Below are 21,375 nucleotides of genomic sequence, written 5' to 3' on the forward strand. Positions count from 1 at the left end.
ATTATAGAAGGGAAATGTTCAAATCACACATTTGAGTGGAACTTCATCTTACTTTGCAGTGAATGCTTTTGACAAACTATGAAGACTGAATGTTTTGTATACAGAGAAAATTAAAATATACTTATTAAAATATACTTGGAAAAGTGCCATTGAAAGGTAACCTTAAAAAGAATGCTTTTAAATATTTAATATATTATCCTTAATTTATTTGATAAACTTGAATTTAATTTAAAATAGTAAACAATAAATTCTCTCTCTTTACCATGTGCCTCCATTTACCTGCTTCTAATATATTTGTAATTTCTCTGAGACTCAGGTTTTTTTCTTATCTATGAAACAGTAATAATATTACCAAGGCTACTTACTTACTTCACAAAGTTGTAATGAAAATTAAGTAAGAATATATATGATATTCTTTAAAAATAATTTATTTTGTTAAGATAATGTTGAGGAATGCTGTCATTGAACAGTTCCAAGTAACACCTTGGCATTCTCAAAGTCTTAATATTTTTCAGTTCAGTTCAATTCAGTTCAGTCGCTCAGTTGTGTCTGACTCGTTGCGACCCCATGGACTGCAGTACACCAGGGTTCCCTGTCCATCACCAACTCCCAGAGCTTGCTCAAACTCATGTACACAGAGTCGGTGATGCCATCCAAACATCGTATCCTCTGTCATCCCCTTCTCCTCCCTTCAATCTTCCCCAGCATCCGCATCCTTTCCAAAGAGTCAGTTCTGGTAGCCAAAGTATTGGAGTTTCAGCTTCAACATCAGTCCTTCCAGTGAATATTCAGGACTGATTTCCTTTAGGATGGACTAGTTTGATCTCCTTGCAGTCCAAGGGACTCTCAAGAGTCTTCTCCAACACCAAAGTTCAAAAGCATCAAATCTTCAGCTCTCAGCTTTCTTTATAGTCCAACTCTCACATCCATACATGACTGCTGGAAAAACCATAGCTTTCACTAGGCAGACCTTGGTCATTAATGTCTCTGCTTTTTAATATGCTGTCTAGGTTGGTGATAGCTTTTCTTCCAAGGAGCAAGCGTCTTTTAATTTCATGGCTGTGGTCACCACCTGCAGTGATTTTGGAGCCCAAGAAAATTAAGTCTGTCACTGTTTCCCCATCTATTTGCCATGAAGTGATGGGACTGGATGCCATGATCTTCCTTTTTTTTTTTTGAATGCTGAGTTTTAGGCCAGCTTTTTCACTCTCCTCTTTCATTTTCATCAAGAGGCTCTTTAGTTCTTTTTCACTTTCTGCCATAAGGGTGGTGTCATCAGGGTGTCTGAGGTTATTGATATTTCTCCTGGCAATCTTTGTTCCAGCTTGTGCTTCAACCAGCCTGGCATTTCTCATGATGTACCCTGCATATAAGGTAAATAAGCAGGGTGACAATATAAAGCCTTGATGTACTCTTTTCCTAATTTGGAACCAGTCTGTTGCTCTATGTCCAGTTCTAACTGTCACTTCTTGATCTGCATATAGATTTCTATGAGATTGGAATGAAGACTGACCTTTTCCAGTCCTGTGGCCACTGCTGAGTTTCCCAAATTTGCTGGCATATTGAATGCAGCACTTTAACAGCATCATCTTTTACTTACCAGCATAATCTTTGTCACCATTCTAGGTGCTTTCAACATTCTTGCAAATGACCCATCCAGGTTCCTGGACTCTTTAATACCCAGTTTTCTCATTTCCACATTTCCAGTGATTTTTTTTTTTTCTATCACTGCCATGGTAAATCCCTGGTCACTGTCCTCACAGCTCCCCTCCAACACATTGAATCCTTGTCCTTAGACTATCACTTCAGTTTAGTTCAGCTGCTCAATCATGTCTTATTCTTGGCAACCCCATGGATTGCAGCAGACCAGGCTTTCCCATCCATCACCAACTCCTGGAGCTTACTCAAACTCATGTTCATTGAGTCAGTGATGCCATCCAACCATCTCATCCTCTGTAGTCCCCTTCTCCTCCTGCCTTTAATCTTTTCCAGCATCAGGGTCTTTTCCAATGAGGGAGTTCTTCACATCTGGTGACCAAAGTATTAGAGTTTCAGCTTCAACATCAATCCTTCCAATGAATATACCAGACTGATTTCCTTTAGGATGGACTGGTTGGATCTCCTTGCAGTCCAAGGGACTCTCAAGAGTCCTCTCAAACACCACAGCATCAATTCTTTGGCACTCGGCTTTCTTTATAGTCCAATTCTTACATCCATACATGACTACTAGAAAACCATAGCTTTGACTAGACGGATCCTTTTGACAAAGTAATGTCTCTGCTTTTTAATATGCTATCTAGGTTGATCATAGCTTTTCTTCCAAGGAGCAAGTGTCTTTTAATTTCATGGCTGTAGTTACTATCTGCAGTGATTTTGGAGTCCCCCAAAATAGTCTCTCACTGTTTCCATTGTTTCCCCATTTATTTGCCATGAAATGATGGGACCAGATGCCACGATCTTAGTTTTCTGAATATTGAATTTTAAGCCAACTTTTTCACTCTCCTCTTTCACTTTCATCAGGAGGCTCTTTAGTTCTTCTTCACTTTCCTTCATGAGGGTGATGTTATCTGCATATCTGAGGTTATTGAGCTATCCTTCTAGCTCACTTGCTTAAATATCTGCCAGGAAGCAATGATTGCTCTGCGTGGTGTCAGCCTTCTAATCCATTACACCTATCACTTCTTTCTATCCACAACAGCCTATTCTAGACTATATGACTCAAATTCCATTATTCATTGTTCCAATGACTACCATAACAACTCCCATAACTTCCTTGTTTCTCTCTTCCTTAAAATTACTTACTTAAATCCAGCCACTTAAGAACTCAGTCATCTGCCTTCTGTGCCTGCCAATGATGATGTGTTCTGGGAAGTAACTACACAGTTGGGCAGACTAGAGTCGTGATAAATATGATCTCCAACATCAAATGGGTGCTCAAGTTTGGCAATTTTACCCTAATACTTCTCTCTCTGACCTTAATTAGGATGATTTTGTAAACTTTCATCATGCCTCTTCCACTTTGAGTTGAAAACCTTGCTTTATATCAATATTTGAGGCAATTTAGAGCTCTCAGTGGAGAATACCATCACCCTTCAGTATTCAGTTCTACAAGCTCACCTGTTTCTGCTTGCCCTTTCTTCTCCCTCCTGCCTCAATATGGCTTCTGCTGAAAGGGGAGCTATTCTCTCCATGATGCCACAACCAATGGCCCTTATTTTTTCACTCTTAAATTTATTTATGTCTTTCTAGATTTTAATACTAGTGCTATTTCCCTTTTACAAAACACTTTCATGTATGACATTTCTCTTAGTTTTTATCTCAACTCTATGGCTTTTTCATTACTTTTTCATCCCCTTTCCTGGCTTTTAACCCTCTACTTGCTAGATTTCTTTTTTCTGTCCACTCATTATTTAGAGGCTCTCATTCATTTCCATGGCCTTAAATACCATTTGAGTGCTGACAATTCCCAAATTTATATCTTTGAGATTGCATGTCCCTCCAAACTTCAGTTACCCACATCCAATTTGTTACACTACATCTCCATTTGTATGTCTCACAGCATCTCAAATTTAACACTTTTAAAATTGAAACCTTCCACTATTAATGTCTCTATTCCCTTCCCTATAATGTATCTCTCCCCTTAAATCTTGCCCAAAGCAACAAAGCAATCTATTGCTGCTCATTTGCTGGAGATGAAAAGTAGGAGTCATCCAGTTCATCAGCAAATCCTGTTGATTCCAAAATACATCTTGAATCTGTCTACCCCTTTCCATAATAGTTCATGGTACCATAATCTGCTTAATGCAGCATCATTCTAACTAGCTGCTTTCTGTGATAAGCTCTTGCAACCTGTTCTCCATTTAAGAGCAAGAGTAACCTTTTAAACATAAACCAGACCGTATAACTACCTTAATTAAAATCCTCCAATGGGAGAGACATGGAGCACAGGCTTGTGGACACTGGAGGTGGGAAGAAGGAGAGAGTGAGATGTATGGAGACAGTAACATGGACATTTACATTACCATATGTAAAATAGATACCAATGGAAATTTGCTGTGACTTGGGGAACTCAAGCTCTATAACAACCTAGAGGGACAGAATGGGAAGGAGATAGGAGGCAGGTTCAAGAGGGAGGGGACTTACGTATACCTATGGCTGATGCATGTTAATATTTGGCAGAAACCAGCAAAATTCTGTACAGCAATTATCCTTCAATTAAAAAATAAATAATTTAAAAAAATGCTCCAATGGTTTGATGCTTCGCTTTGAATAAACTCCAAGAACCTTATTTTGACCTATAAGATCTTGCAGTCTGGGGCCTGTTTCCCTCTCTCTCCTTTTTCATACACTCTTTTCACTGCCACAAGAGCCTTTCCAATTTCTTGAACATATTGTAGGTTTTGTACATACTGTTCCTTCTTAACTATCTCCTCTCATAGCTATCTCCTTTTAATCTTGTAGGTTTCAGTTTAAATGCCACTTCCTTAGTAAGTCCTTCCTGAATCATCCTCTTATATAAGAACTCTCTTCATATCTAATACTACCATTCTTGTTCTGTGTCTCAACATCCTGTCAATTTTTATAAATAATCCTTCCCATTTGACAATTATTTGCTTACTTGCTACTTTTCTGTCTTCTTTATGTTACTATAAGCTCAATGAGGGCAGAGATTATATCCATTTCATTTATCATTATACAATCAACATCTCACACAAATATTATATGTAATAATTATGTCAAATAAATGAATAAAGATGGACAATATGGTGAAAATGATTCTTATGTAGGCATGAATTATAGAATATTTTAGGACTATTTTAGAACTAAGCATCAAAGTCTTATTTAAATTTTAAGTATTTGTCAAAATGGAGGAAGGGCACTTGTTTTTGAGAAAGTCTTGGGTTTATAGCCTATTCTCTATTTCAGTGCCTTTCAAATTGTATTTGCCAAATTTACAATCTATGAGTTTTTTTAATAAAATACAGTTATGTTTAATGACTAAAAACATGAAATAAAAATAAAAAATATAAGTCCTTTATTATTACCTTCAATGAAGTAAAATTATTCTGTCAATTTTCTACAAAATGTAAATGATTGTCGTCAATGTCTATGCTAGTCTCACTGAAGATCAGTAACAGTTTGAGATGAACACTGTTTGAGAACTTCACTTTGAGTAGTTTTGTTTTACTTCAATTTGAATGACTTAAGTCCTTGGCATTGCTTTACATAGTGTATCTCAAAGCCTCAACTATTCTTTGTAATATGAATAATAGATGAGAACTACTAGAAATAAAATAGTTTAAAAAGTAAGCAATAAAAAAGTTGTAGCATTTATAAAATAGTCATAAAATTTAGAAATAAAATAGAAAACTATTAGAAATAAGAGAGAAAACTAAGTCCTCTGTCATGAATATAAATTGGAGGGTGGGGGAAAAAAATCATTCCTAAATTTTAAACCTGTTCTATTTCCCACACATTTACCGGATTTTGAACAAGGTGACAGTGGGAGAAAAAGTCAAATGTTACCCTTGGGATGATCTTCCCTCATAGCTCAGTTGGTAAGGAATCTGCCTGAAAGGCAGGAGACCTGGGTTCGTTTCCTGGGTTGGGAAGATCCCCTGGAGAAGGAAATGGCACTCCACTAATACTTGAGTGGAGAACACTCCAGAATTACTGGAGAATCCTATGGACAGAGGAGTCTGGCATGCTACAGTCCATGGGGTCACAAAAGTCAGACACGACTTAGCGACTCAACCACCGCCCTAGGATGTTACAGAGAAACCAATTGGTTGTTGAGATTTTACTATAGCTGGGTTGGTATAGCTTTTTTTATCAAAGTGCTGGATACCTTATTTCCATCATAGCTAGTTTCTCTTAACTCCTCTAACTCACTTTCCTGACCTAAAACATTCTGTCTTAATGTTTTGTCCCTTAGCCATTTCCACATCCTTATTCTTCTCAGTACATGTCTTTTGCCTGATTGGCACAATGCAATGCCATGGATATGTAGAAAAGGAAAGTTACAGTAGCAAAAGCTAGAATATTCACGGAAGATAAGATTATTATCTGCCTTCCTCTGACTTATCAAGTTACTAAGTTTGTTCCGCTTGTACTATGCCTTACAGCTTAGGTATATAACAAATTCATTACTTGTGCCACTTCAGGAATGTCCATGTTATTTGAACATAGGAGTAGATTTTTACAGTAGGTGAAAGCAGCAGAAGTACTTTAAAATCCTTCATAGAAGGGGAATCCAATATCCTTCATTCTCCAAAGGGATTTTGTCATCTTCCTGAAGATGAAGAAAGAGAAATTTGGCATGTCTTCCTTATTTGTGACTGTTGGTACATCCAAAGGCAGGTGAAGAGCTTAAGGTGAATTTCCTCACAATGTATGGCATACTACCCAGTTTCAAAGGCGAGGTCAATTCCAGCCCAGTTCAGTTGCAGCCTTACCTTGGGGTTGGAGATTTAATCTATACGTTTTTGAGCCTTGTGAGTTTCAAGCATATGAAACAATCAATTTTGTTCAGGAAGCAATGTTCGATTCTTTTACCTGTTTCCTCATCCAGTCAACACACACTTGAATCTCTAGGGTAAATTGGCTTCTTGAGTGTCTTCCAGTTGGGAAGAACTGGAAGTTCAATTGAACTTCTGTCAGGACTGTGGACTTGAAATTCTTAGCACTGCAGTGATTGTAAGCCTCGGTATCAGGTTTGAGTGATGTTAGCTAAAGCTGTTTAACGCATAATTGTCTAAAGCTCAGGCAAACCAGAATTCCTTTCATGTTTCCTTTTCCTTTTCTTTCCTTCCTTCCTAAATCCAGTTTGTTCAGCTTGCATTGTTAGGAAAGTGTTGGATTCGTAGATAAGAAAAGGTGATTATAGAAAATAGGAAGGAAAGAGGGGCAGTAGTGTTAGCTGCAGCTGCCTCGATCTTCTTTATAAGCTTTGGAATTCAAGTGGGAATTAGTCATACTCTCAAGTCTTATTCTGTTAAATTTTTTTTTTTTTTTAATTTTTTGCACTTACAAACTAAATATTTCTAAAAATGAAAGAAACTAGCTAAAAATGTATTTCTGGTTCGTGTGAACTGGGAAATAGTCAATATTAAGTTGATACCTGGTATTAAAGTTAGTTTGTTGATCTAATTGCTATAGCTATGTCTTTAGAAACAACATAGAATACTTTCATTATTCCTAGGTTTTAAAAAATTTTTACTAAAATATAGGTGATTTACAATGTTGTGTTTCAGGTATACAGCAAAGTGATTCATACTCACACACAGCTTATTATAAGATACTGAATATAGTCCCCGGTACTACACAGTAGATTCTTTGGTTTCTATTGTATTTTAGATTTTTTTTTTTTTTTTAAATGCAGAGGGTGGGAATAAACACACATTCAGGAACAAAATGGATAACTACTGTTACTGGATATTAACAATTTCTACCAAGGAGCTATTTTAACTCTTTATTAAAGAATAGTCTAGTGAAGACTTTGACTTGTTGCTCATTTTTCATATTATGGAAAAATATTTTTCATCTTCGCTTGCATTCTTATACTGGAAATTTGGGTGGTAAGATAAGGATTATTTTTTCAAGTTTTAGTCCTATTGCTAGTCATTCCTGTTATTCCACTTGCTCTGGTTTCACAATTTAAGAAATACTGAGGTGATGCAGAGATAAGACAACAGTGGGGCCTGAGACTCAGGGCATAACTAACATCAAATTCCTGAATGAACTAAATAAAATACACTCTTCCATTCTAGAAAAGTTAGTGGCAAATCTTAATCAGAGAATGGAAGGTTTCTATTTATTCCTGTGACCAGTTCACAAAGTCCAAAGAACTACATAATATGAGACCATTTACACACTTTGAAGACCAACTAGTGACTTTTCTTAACTGTTGCACAATATCATTCAAATTCTGAGCATCAGACTTGAGAACTGGAAATCTTGGAGAGGGTTTAAAGAGCCACAGTGATTACTAATAACCTTGACAAGTTGTAGAAATGGGCAGGTAATTACAGGATGAACTTAATAGAAACACAGTAATTTAGAGGAAGAGAAAAATAAGACACTATAAATACAAGGGAGAAGGCTTGGCTTTGTGGGGAAATGTGGGAATTAGTAAATCACAAGTACAACATGAATTAGCCATATAAAAGAGATGTTTTATTTATTTATTAATAAAACACCAAAACTTGTAGATTACATGTGGGAATATTGTATTTAAGAAAAAGGCAGTTATTCGCTAGTCACTTATACCATTATTCACATTAAGCACCTATCACGTCAGGCTTGACACTGAACGCTGGCATAAAACGGGGAAGCAGACATAAGACCTGCACCTACACGGAGCTCGCTGAAGTGTGGTAAATAACAAAGCTGGTATCTTTAATACGCTCTTCGGTTTGTATTCGGTAGCCAGCTTCGACTATAGCCAACTACTGTGAACTCCCTGAGGTAGAGATCCTACTTCTACATTTTGGATCCCATTCCGTGCCTAGCATAGCATCTTTTAAGAAATCAACTTGGATTCAGGGGTAAAATAAGCCCGAAACGAACTAAAATTCGAAAAAGTAAATACTAGTCTGATCAAATATGTCGATCAAAATTTGCAGGTTTTCTCTTCAGCGAGTAATAGATATTTGAGAACCTATTATGCGCAGAACAGTTCTCAACAATGCTTTGTGTACAGAAGGGAGGGAGGGAATGGATTCACATTGCACATCACGGTAATTGCCGTGGAAATCCTGGCCGGGTGGATAGTCCATCCTCCTCGAGTTCCACCCGCCTCCCAACCCCTTTTCTTTCCCTTTTAACCGAAATACAAAATGCATAAAGCAAAAGCCACAGGGGCAGGACGCACTACTACCACTGGGGTTACAAACAGCAGCTCCCGCAGGTCGGCAAGTGCGGAGGACCCAGTCCCACCCCGGCTTCCCGGCGCCCGGGATCTAAGAGCGGACGAGGCGTCCCCCCAGAGGAAAGACAGGGCGCCGCAGACGCCCGCCCCGCCCCGCCCCGGGTCCTGTTCCTCTCGGGCTCCCCTGACCATTCGGGAGTGCGCTCCGCTGAAAGGTCAGTGGAGCACGATCAGGAAAACATGCACTCGAGACCCCAACAACATTCACTCGCCAGCCATTCGAGCCCCACCGCCCAGCAGGGCAAGCAGGCCGGACGACGAGGCCTCGCGGTAAAGAGCCTCCGTCCGCCCCGCCTCCTCGCCCTCCTGCCGGCCCCGCCCTCGCTCTCTTACCCCTCCCCCGCTCCCGCCTCGCTTCCCCGACAATCTCCTCGCGCTCACGGCCCGGCACGCGCGCTGCGCCCGGCCGCCGCTGCAGCCGCCGCCGAGGCCGCCGCCGCCGCCGCCGCTGCCGAGCGTTCCTTCGCCGTGCCTGGCTTCCAGCTTCGGGCCGGAACCGGAAGTTTAGGGGGCGGGGCCGGCGGAGGCCAGGGGACCGAAAACGCGGCCGAGCCTGGAGCCCGGAGCCGGAGCCAGAGCCTGGACCAGAACTTGGCCGCCGCCTGCACCACCGCAGCCGCCCGCCGCTGCTTCTCCGCGCCACCGCCGCCGTCTCGGCCGCCACCGCCGCGAGCTCGGCCGCCAGTGGTCCGCGGACTTTGGGTGTCCGGGTTGAAGGTCGGTCCGGACGTCGGACCCAGCTCGGTTCCCGGGCTGTCCGGGCGGCAGCGGACGCCGCCGCCTCCTCGTCGCCTCAGCCTGGCGTTTTGTTCGGAGAGACCCGAGAGGCGAGCGGAGCTGACAGTGATTTTGACAGTGATTTAAACCCGCTTTTGTTGTTGTTGGCTTCTCGTTGTTTGGTTTTGTGTGTTGTGCTTGTGTGTGGCGGTTTTTTCCCCCCGTGGTGCATTTTTTTTTTAATTGTTGTGCTCGCTCTTTTTATTTTTTATTTTTTTTCTCTTTTTTTGACCCCGTGAACGTTTTTTTGGTCGGGGCTTCCGAATATGTTTTATGACGGTTGATTTTACACCAGGAGGTTTGTCTCCGAGGAAGACCCAGGGAACTGGATATCTAGCGAGAACTTCCTACGGCTTCCCCGGCGCCTCGGGAAAATGGGAGCTGCTGCAAAGTTGGCGTTTGCCGTCTTTCTTATCTCTTGTTCTTCAGGTAGGTGCATGGAGCGCGGCGCGGCGGGGCTGCAGCCGCTGCCGGAGGCCGCGGTTGTTGTCGGGTCGGCGAGCTCCAGCGGAGCCTGGGGAGGTTTCCCCACCCCGAGCCCCTCGGCTGCCGCCCTCCCCCCCGACCCCTCCCGGGCTGATTATGATCTGGAAACCTCCATGGATTTTTCTCTTTTCGAGTTTGGTTGGCGACTGATAAGAGTGACTGCTCTGTTGTTGTGAAAGTGAGAAAGTCATGGTTTGTGGCCGTAACGCTGAATGACAGCGCTGGTTGGCTTGCAATTAAGCCGCAAATACCACAAGTGACAAATTATGCAAAGGTTTGAGACCCGAAAGGCGTATTCCAAAACGCCCTTTTAGTGTGGCATATTCCAAAAATAAGGGTGTTTTGTTGTTGTTTGTTTGATTGATTGATTTTTAACATCTTTTAATCAGTGCTTCGGTGACTATCACGGCAGATCAAGTCAGTTGCTACTTGATTTTGACCGTGAGAAACAATGCATTATATCGGCAATTTCATCTGGGTGTCCCCTCACGTTTTCTGCAACTTCAGTGTCCAGCAGTGTTAAAAATAGTTGTAGTTGTTGTTGGAGTATTAACAATAACCCAGTGCAGAAGAGGTATGCCACTGTGTGTTGCTAATGTGCTGGCTCTCAACCACCATTTATGTGCTCTTTTCTGGCATAGATTTTGCTTACCTACGGAATACTTATTTTAAACGCGTTGTGTTGGAGCGTTGTTTTCGGTTTAGAACAGCCCATTTGAAATGGTACATATTGTCAGGTACGTTGTAGTCATAAAATGGGTTTTGGCCCAGGGTTGAAAGAAGAATTTGGCCCATTTATATTTGAAATTTTGATTCTGTGGTTGCAACCAGTGGTTGGAAAACTATCTAGGCTTTTGTATTTGAAATTCTGTAAATGAATACAGCATCTAGCTCAAAGGTGTGCAGATGTACGTAAGAGGAGAGTTAGTTTGTATATGAAACAATTTTAAAGTGGCAGTGGATATATTTATCATAAAATTCAATATTCAGTTACTACGTTGTGAGATTGAATTATAGGGGGACAACGAATTGACAGGTTTCATGGCCATGTCTTTTATCTCGTTTGCCACAGGGAAATTAGAGGGTGGTAGTCTTTTCTTTGTGTACGTCTGTGGTGTGTGTGTTTGTGTGTGTGTGTGTGTGTGTGTGTGTGTGTCGGTGTCCATCCGTCCTCCCTGCCCCCCTTTTTAATAGAATCTTTTGTAATGTATAGAATTTGCTGAATGGTACATTTCCTTGTGGTTAATAAATGGATCAAGTCTAGTCTTATGTCTGTAGTGGTATTGATCAGTTCCGGGTGGGCTGAATGTGTTTGTGAAATGGCGATCATTGCCAGAGATTAACCAAAAGAATCATGTCTGTTTAAATGGAAGAAGGAACATGCTTAAGGCAGGCTGACGGTTCTTTTTGTGCAGGGTTTGGGGAGGAAGAGAAACAATGGTGTCTCTGAAATGAATGAATACTGGATAACATTAAATCTCTTGCTTTTTGTGACATAACTTAACCATGTAGTTTTTATTTTTCCTCTAGTACTCTTCTTCCTCTGCCCCTATATGTTCTGGTTGGTGAACTCCTCTTTTTCATATCCCTTTTTCTGATCTCCTGCCCTTGAGGAGGAGGGGCATCATGGCCACTGACCAAGGAATTGTGGATATTATTCCCTCCCAAACCCACCGGAGTCACACTAATTGTTGAAGGAGGCTATTCTTGAGCAGTCTCAAGGTATTACTTCTGGAAAAGCAGGCTGTCGCTGCAGACCTTACAGCTTCCTCTGTTTGGCTTGGGAGTAAAAAGAACTGAGCATTAGTTTCTTGTAGGATTATTTTCACTGAGTCAGGAGGTTAATAGGGCTAAAATTTTCCAATAAAGTAATTTTGTTACTAGAGAGTACGTAGATATTGCACTTACTTTAAACTAATTAAGTATTGTTGAATAGGTTTTTAAAAAATCCTAGTTTAAAATATAATTCTGTTGAAAATAATTGAAATAAATCTTAAAGACTTTAGTCCATATTTATACATGAATATTTTTAATACTTAAAATGTCTGATTTTTTAAAAGGTCTTTTGTTATGCATCAGATGCACTCACATAGAGGATTATTATTATATATATTTTTTTCTTAATTGATTTTTCTGTGTAATATTTAATCTGGCCTGCTGGAAGCATGAGGATGGCTATTTTTATGAGAAAACATTTTCAAAGTTGTCTTTTTGTTTGTTTATGGATATTTGATTTTTTAAAAATCAAATGAAGAGTAGTAGTAAAGAGCAGTTTTACTTCAGGTGTTTAGGATGGATGTTTACTGTTCTCTTTAATATTTTGTGGACTTGGATTTTTCATTTTCCATCGCATGGTGTGGATATTGGAGACGGATTATGTAGACTGTTCCTCGAGGATATGGCCAAGTGTATAATTCACTCCTTTCATTCTGGGGGAAATATTTTTGAGTTTTGCCCTCATCCTGAAATGCCTTCAGATTCCTTTTGATTTTGAATGTTTTCATTGCCCTTATCCTTACTCAGCTTCTGTTTCAAAACTCAAATATACTTCTTAGTTATTTTGTTTTTCAAACATTGTGGTTAATTTGTATCATTCTCCAAATTTGTTGAAATGTGAGGAAGAGTTTAATACTTGCTCTAGGGTTTAGGTTTATCCTCTCTAGAGTGATGCAGCTATTGTGGTATTTGAGTTGCATTGAAGAAGCTGAGAATTCCTTTGGATTCTATGGGAACTGAAACAGTCTGGTCTATATATTTAATGAAATAAGAAATGGAGATAAAGTAGTTTTGTGCATTTTCTTCTGTTCAGCATGGCAATACTGTGTGGGTGTGTGTGGATATGTGCATGTATGTGTGATTGGAGGGGTCATTGGAGTACAGTGGATCTTCTGGAACTCTTCTGAACTTTTGACTAATGATAGATATTAAATGCTTTTGTTTTCTATAAGGCAGAATCTCTTAAATATAGTCTGTGATCAGATTCAAATATATTATCTTGGAACATTAATACCAGCAGAAAAACAAAGCAGCACCCTCCCTTCATTTCATTTTTTTCTGCTTATGAGCCAGGAGTTCTCAGGCTCGGGTGGCTCTTGCTCCCCAGCCCGGCAGCTCTCCCCGGGGCCCTTTGGAGACAGTCTTGGCTGTCGGAGCTGTGGGGGAGGAGGGGGTGTGTGCTGGCATCTACTGGGTAGGGGAAGGGGTGCCGCTCATTACCCTGTGATGCACGGGACAGCCTTCCACAACAAAGGATTATCTGGCTGAGAATGTCCGTAGTGTTCAGGGTGAGAAGCCCTTTTCTGAATTCTAAATTTTAAAAAGCATTAGTATATCAGTAAACGGTGTCTGCTGTCCCTCCCACAGCTAGTCATCTCAATTTTACAAGTGCATGGCAGTTTTGATCTCCAGGTGACCTTGTATTGAGAGTTTTCATCTTTTCATTATCTTTAAAAATTAGAGTTACTAGGAGAATAGACTATAGGTATATTCGTTATTTCATCCTATTGTACTTTAATAAAAATACTTTTGCTGACTGTTACAAATAAACTGTCTCCAATCATTTGTTATGATGGAGTACTTTTGAAGACTGTATATTCATGGATATGATGAAGAGTGCTTGGTCAAGTTATCAAGGTTAATTATTTTTACTTTTGATCCAGTAGTTTCTTTGCTCTTAATAATCATCTTTAAGACTGTTTCCTCCTATCCTTATTGAAATCACTGAATGATGTGGTGACAGCAGGGGTGTGAGAGATAGAGAGAAGGAGGAGGAGGAGGAAGGGAGGGTGACAGAGGGAGAAGAAAAGAGATGGATTAATATGATGCCTGAAAATTTTGTAAGTTTCATATGGAAGAAATATCTTCACTATTACATCTTCCCTAAATGGAAAAACTGAATTTATACCTTAAGTTTTTTTTTTTGAAAGAATATATCCTTTATCTAGCAAATTTTTAATTTTAAAAAACTTTTAAAGTGATTTCTTAATTACATAATTTTCTTGAGAATTTGTTACCTGGATTTTGGTCACCATTAGACTCATTTACGCTATACTACTAAGTAGTAGTCTATGATCTATTGCAGATCCTTGTCCTTTTTGAGGTTAAAATTTGGCCATAATTAATAAGTGCTTATCTTGTTTTGAACTCTGGTTTTAAGGAAGTTAGCCAGCCAGGATAAGAATTACAGTGAAGTACTTAAAGTAAATTAAGTAAAGTAAAATAAAGTAAAAATTACTAAAGTAAATATGCTATACACCATAGAGAGGAAAAATTCTGAAGTTGCTCTCACAAAAAAAGCGTGCAAATAAATCTTATACTTTTCTTTGTAACACACTTCCCTAGACATATCTCTGGTACTAGCTGACATTTTCATCTTTTGTGTCCATTGGACTCATTGTTTCATGAGAAGTAAAGCATAACTAAACCAAATGAGATTTTAGTAATCTTTAAATTGTCTCTTTAGATGCTAAAACTCTTTTATTGCTTTTTTATTTTTGTCATTACTCTCATTTCTCATCTTTGGTGTCTCATAAATCTGTGACTCAAATTTGTCTTTTCATGCTCCCTAATGTTGCCATTGTTATGGTGCCACTCAGTCAGTTAGGTAAGGTTGGCAACATTTGATACTGAGATTACTAGTATTCCTGTTTTATTCCATATTCTGTAATTTATCCTTTCTTCCATTCCCTCTCATTGTGATTCCCTTTCTACTTTCCACTCTTGTTTATCTCCTCTGCTGCCTGTGTACTGTAGGCTGCTTACTTGTGGAACCTACTCAGTTACTTAGTATCAGGGGTGGCTCAAGAGGGCTCAGCTTGGTTTAAATGAAAACAGTTCAGATTTAGAAAGCTTGAGAATTGATCAGATAGTCTTTTCTACTGTTCTTTTCATTTGTTGGTTTCTGGAATACCGCACACACTTGGGGCTGGTGTTACTCTTGAAATCAAATGGCTTGAACTTTACATTGCTCTTACTCATGTACCTTTTTAATATTCTGCTTTTCTTTAACTCTTGCTGTTTTCCAAAAGTCTATCTCTTATTACTGTTCATTCATCATCTTTGTTTAAGCCAAAATTTGACCAGACCAGAGAGTATATTTTTTGCCATAGGTGGGACCACATTACACTTCCTCTGTGGTAGATTTAATTCTGTTAGGTTATAATAGGCATGTCTAGACAGAACATTGATTTCAAATTGACTATTGAACATGAATGTTCCAGGAATAATGTATAGAGGAAGGAGAAAAAGTCAAGAAGGTAAGAAAACTTCAGATAGCAATAGACTTTCTGTCATTCTCCAACTGGATTTGTGTTAGTCACTTTCACAAATGCAACACTTCTAGTGATCATGGTTTGTTTACTAAAGGGACCTGAAAGGAATGTGGTGTTGTTTCTGAGTTTGGATTTCTTAAACTATTAGCGTGGTGACTTAGGGGGGAAAAATGGGAGGTTCTTCTGGATACTGGACAAGAAGGTGGTTGTGGTGGTCAGTAGACTTGAGTTCTGGTGCCAGCACTGCCACTGTCATTTCTTTACCTGAATTTGTTATAGTACCTTTCTGACTATAACTGATTTCCCTGCCACTAATTCCGCTCCCAGTCCAACCACTTAGCTGCCAGATTAGCCTCATTAAAAATTGTCTGAATATGTCACTCCTGCTTAAAACTTTTCACTCTTCACCTTTAGCATAAAATCTGAAGTCTTTTTTTTTTTTAAATATTATTTTATTAGTTGGAGGCCAATCACTTTACAACATTTCAGTGGGTTTTGTCATACATTGACATGAATCAGCCATATAGTTACACGTATTCCCCATCCCGATCCCCCCTCCCACCTCCCTCTCCACCCGACTCCTCAGGGTCCTCCCAGTGCACCAGGCCTGAGCACCTGACTCATGCATCCCACCTGGGCTGGTGGTCCGTTTCACCATAGATAGTATACATGCTGTTCTTTCAAAACATCCCACCCTCACATTCTCCCCCGGAGTTCAAAAGTCTGTTCTGTACTTCTGTGTCTCTTTTTCTGTTTTGCATATAGGGTTATCGCCACCATCTATCTAAATTCCGTATATATGTGTTAGTATGCTGTAATGTTCTTTATCTTTCTGGCTTACTTCACTCTGTATAATGGGCTCCAGTTTCATCCATCTCATTAGAACTGATTCAAATGAATTCTTTTTAACAGCTGAGTAATATTCCATGGTGTATATGTACCACAGCTTCCTTATCCATTCATCTGCTGATGGGCATCTGGGTTGCTTCCATGTCCTGGCTATTATAAACAGTGCTGCAATGAACATTGGGGTGCACGTGTCTCTTTCAGATCTGGATTCCTCAGTGTGTATGCCCAGAAGTGGTATTGCTGGGTCATATGGCAGTTCTATTTCCAGTTTTTTAAGAAATCTCCACACTGTTTTCCATAGTGGCTGTACTAGTTTGCATTCCCACCAACAGTGTAAGAGGGTTCCCTTTTCTCCACACCCTCTCCAGCATTTATTGCTTGTAGACTTTTGGATAGCAGCCATCCTGACTGGCGATTGGCATACAAAGTCCTTTAACATTTAAATCCTGCCTCTTTTCTCTAAAAACAGGTAAAGAATCTCCCTGCAGTGCAGGAGACACCAGAGACACTAGTTCAATCCCTGGGTTGGGAAGATCCCCTGGAGGAGGAAATGGCAACCCACTCCAGTATTCTTGCCTGGGAGATCCCATGGATGGAGGAGCCTGATAGGCTACAATCGGAAGGATCACAAAGAGTCAGACATGACTGAGTGACTAAGCCCAGAGAGAAGGGTATAGGCTCTAGAGTTTGACTTTCTTGCTTTACATTCTCATTTCACAACTTAACTTAGGGCAGATCATGTCACCTTTTGTGCTTCAGTTTTGTCATCTACAAAATGGGAATATTAATAGTGCCTACCTCACATAGTGGTTTCAAGATTAAATGTCACATAAATGCAAGGTATTCTGCTGTGGCTCCTCTTCAGCATGTGCCCTATACTCCAGGTATACAAACTCAGCATAGAGTTTCCTGAGTGTGTCATTCTTTATTGTATATTAGTATGGTACCTTTGTAAATGTTATTTCTTCCTCCTTTATCTGATTAACTCCTTGTTGTAAGGCTGATAAGTACCACCTCTTTAAAAATAATATTTCTCTGCCACTTAACCTAGAGTGAATTAGTTAATTTCTGTTCTTTATAAATGACCTTGATTCCAGTACTTACTCTTAATGTTTGCTTGCATATATGTAGTATAGACTTTGAGCTCTTCGAAGACATCTTCTCTTTATTCATAGACTCACACCTAGAACCTGGTATCCAGTATGTGCTTAGCAAATGTTTACTTTATGAAATGAAATGTTTTTATTTCTGGGCCTGCGTTTTCCTTTTATGTATTAAAGTAATAAACTTGGATTAGATGATCTCTAAACTCTTTTCCTACTGTAAAAGCTTTATGAATCTAGTTCTAAGGGTAGAGTTTAATAATGACATTTTATTAAGAAAAAGTGATTTTGCTGGTTGTTTTTTGAGTATCCTTAAGTTCTGTCCCCTTTTAAATGTTGTGTCTCTGATCCTTAGACTAAATTGTTTAATATAATTTGAATTGTATAGATGTAAAAGACATCTTAGAGTATTTCGAATTCAGTGGCTTTCAACTTTTTTGACCATAACCAACAGTAAGAAATACACATTGCATCATGACTCAGTTCTCTTATACTAAATAGGTATATGCATCAGAAATAGAAGTTTCATGAACTTACTATATGCAGGACACTTTTGTTTGTTTCTGTATTTTATTTCATTAACAAAGTTTTGATTATGATTCCATTAATTAATTCAGTGACCCACTAATGAGTTCTGAGCTCTCCCCAAATACTGGTTTTATTCGCTCCACCCAGTACTTGCAGTAGAGAAGGAAACTACATAAGTAAATATGTGCAATGAAAAACGTGTGCACTGAAAAATATGCTCATTATTTAATCTGCAATGGAGAACTTGTGCCTCCATACAGAGTATAGAGAAAACTGGTCCCAGGGCAGAAGGTAGACCTGCCATGGCTGAGCTCATTTCTCTTCTGAACTATCTGGATGACTTATGCACACACAAAGGTGCTAAAACAAAATTATATTGTAATTTTGAGTAGTTCAAATTTTTCATTTAGGAAAGACTTCCTGGAGGAGATAGGTCCTAATAATAGAAAAAAAAAAATACCTTGGCTAGAGGTTGAGAAGCATATTTGTCTTATTATGTGGGAACAGGGACAAAATGGTATCTGGAATATAGAAAGCATTTGTGAGTATACCTGATTGTGGATGGTAGGCAAGTTGAGATGGAGGAATTTTTGACTAAATTTGACTAAATCTAATTTCTGTGGTGGAAAAATGTGTATAACTGCTTGAAGTAGAACAGTCTCAGTTGAGGGCGTTAAATCCAGGTGAAAAGTTATTAAAACCAAGAAGAGGTAGGAGTGGATGATAGACATCCTGATGACTATCCCAAATACTTATAGTATGTGGAATATAGAATAGAAGAACAGCTTAGAGATTAGGTAGAATCGCAGCAATACTAAATAAGATAGGTAAAGAAATAACAACCCAGAAGAAAATAGGAAGCACTTTCATAACCAAAGAAATTCTGTAGTGAAAGATGGATTTAGTGTATAAGCATGAATGAAAATATAACTATAGATTTGGGAAAATAAGAATACATAAAAATATGAGAGCATATATTATTCTCTTACATACAGTACAGTGTATGGTGGGTATGTCTCCATTGTGAGGTTAATTCTAAGCTCTGGCAACTCAATATGTTGTTTGTATTTAAATAATGGTCAGATTCCAGTAATTGCAGTGATGCTCATACTGGTCATTCAGATTATATTCTTTGAAATCTATGTGAGGCATTTTCTTCACAGTAAATTGTACTGTGTAGTTTTAGAAACTTTTCTGAGGTTGGTATATGTGATTTAGGCCTGCTTCCTGAACCTTTTCAATACCTTTCTTTTGGACTAGATAAAAGTTTCTTTGGTATTAGTAATTGTAATCATGTTGGGAATCATTTTATTCTCTAATATTGTTGAACAAAAATAATTGTAAAGCAATGAGATAATTATCTGAAGGACTTAGTAAGGAAGGGTTGTCTTTTAAAATGAATCATCTTTACATATTATAGTAATAAGCCTATCTTATCTAAAGCTTTAAGAAAAAAATTTTCCTACTAATGATTACTAACCTTATATTTTATAGAAATGAGCCCTGTCCTGGGAAAAACCTGTTGATCTTCACATCTTTGTGATACATTGTAATTCAAGCTTGTTCCAAGGCATTATTTCAAGAGGAAGAGGCATGGGCAAATTATCAGATCTTGGCAAGCTTCTAAAACTCTGAGATTAATTTTTTTATATTTGTTTATTTTTTTAATTGAAGGCTAATTGCTTTACAGAATTTTGTTGTTTTCTGTCAAAGAATATTTTTTAATTTGTAAACCAAGATGTAGTAAATGAAATAATATGCCATATAATACAGGAGCTGAGTCATAGTAGATCTTATGTACATGTCAGTTTTTAACCTATCTTAAAGTCTTATTTTAAAAAATGTAGTATGTAAAACATTTAAAATACAGTTTTAGTTTTTAGGAGATTTTTAAAATTTGCTGGTAAATTACTTATAAGTTAATATGAAATAATATTCTGACTAAATGAGTCAGCCATAGAAGATATCAGTAATGCTGCCAAATAGGTGCCAGGAAATATTTAGAACATTTCAGCTATCATAGTTCTTTTATAAAGAGTTCTTTAAGTTCTCGTTGTTCTAGCATGCATTAAAAGGAAGCATTGGTGTAAACCTTCATCTGTATTTGTTAGAATTTAAAATATTTCTCATAAGCAATTTCACCTAAACATTAAGTGTTTTAAAACTTCATATAAAGTCTTAGAAGCTTCTCAAGTCAGTTTTGAGGTACCATCTACAAGCTTTCAAAACATGCTTAGCAGAGTTTTGAGGTCAGTATTTTGAATGTGGTATAATATTTTGGAGTAAAACTTGAGTCTTTCATTTAAATTCTTGTTTTCCTGCTGACTCTTTTTTGACCTTGGCAACCGTGAAGACTTTACTCATCACTAAATTAAAGAGGATGAAATAAGTATTCATTTGTTTAACAAATAAATGTTGAACTACACGCTAGGCAGTGCTAAGTGGTTGAAATGGAGCAGTGAACAAGACACACGTGATAATGTGCTTACAGTCATAAAGTAAGTAGTCAAATGAATAAAATAATTAAGAATTGTCATATGTGCTCTGACAGGATTCTGAGAAGTTAACTTTATTTTGCCTCATGTCCCATATCACAGTCTCTAATTACTCAGGTTTATTTATCTACCTATTTATCATCTGTCCTTTGCACTACTAGAGTGTAAATTCTATGAGAGAGGGTTTCTCTCACTTATTCATCACAGTATCCCTAGAGCATGGCGTGGTTTCTGGCACAGAGTAGAAGCTCAGTAAATATCTGACTGACTGCCTGGAGAAATGGGTGCAGGGATGGGACTAGAGAGGTTGATAGGGACAAGATCATGCAGGGCTTTTGATCTAAGCTGGGAAAGAGACTGAAATCCAAAGGGCAGTGGAAAAAGCAGAGTTTTAAGGAGGAGCTTGACCTGTGTTGTTTGTTAAGGTCACTGGCAGCTGTCTGGAAAGTATATTGAAGGTGTGTAGGAGGGAGAAGGTGAGACTTTTAACGCCAGCCTAAGCTAGAAAAACTCTGTAAGATCCCTTCTAGCCTTGTATTCTAGTCGTTGGCTACACTTGTCTTACTCTCTTATTTTACTAGTTACCCCTTTTCCCCCCTGCTTTTTACTTAAGAAAAATGGATAGCTTATTGTGCATATGAGAACTGAATACAGCGTCTCCCAAAAAACTCAAAAAGAGACAAAATACAAGCCAGAGATTACTGAATTTTTTGTGGCAAATTCCTGTCTTTAGATTCTGTGCATCTGCTAGTTACTTACTTACTTACTCACCATTTTATTTCTCTCTGGAGCTTTGACTTTACTTCTTTTTTCAAATGTCTATTTTTTTCTTTTTCTTTTTTTTTTTTTAAAGAATATCACCTTTTGATTGTTTTATCATGTAATGTACTGTATTGTTGACATGACTGAAGATCCAGGAGCAGAAAACAGCATATTTT

The 21,375-nt window shown here is 38.5% G+C and overlaps 1 protein-coding gene across 1 annotated transcript in view; it reads left to right on the forward strand.

Annotated features, from left to right (window-relative positions):
• The first annotated feature begins 9,415 nt into the window (after positions 1–9,415).
• Positions 9,416–21,375, forward strand: part of ACVR2A (activin A receptor type 2A) — a 90,048-nt gene continuing 78,088 nt past the window's right edge. The window contains exon 1 of the mRNA XM_065931491.1: positions 9,416–10,135. Coding sequence (XP_065787563.1) covers positions 10,081–10,135 — 55 coding nt within the window. The 5' untranslated portion in view covers positions 9,416–10,080. The remainder of the gene's footprint in view (positions 10,136–21,375) is intronic.

The sequence above is a fragment of the Muntiacus reevesi genome, chromosome 3 (assembly GCF_963930625.1).
Source record: "Muntiacus reevesi chromosome 3, mMunRee1.1, whole genome shotgun sequence".
Classification (NCBI taxonomy): Eukaryota; Metazoa; Chordata; class Mammalia; order Artiodactyla; family Cervidae; genus Muntiacus; species Muntiacus reevesi.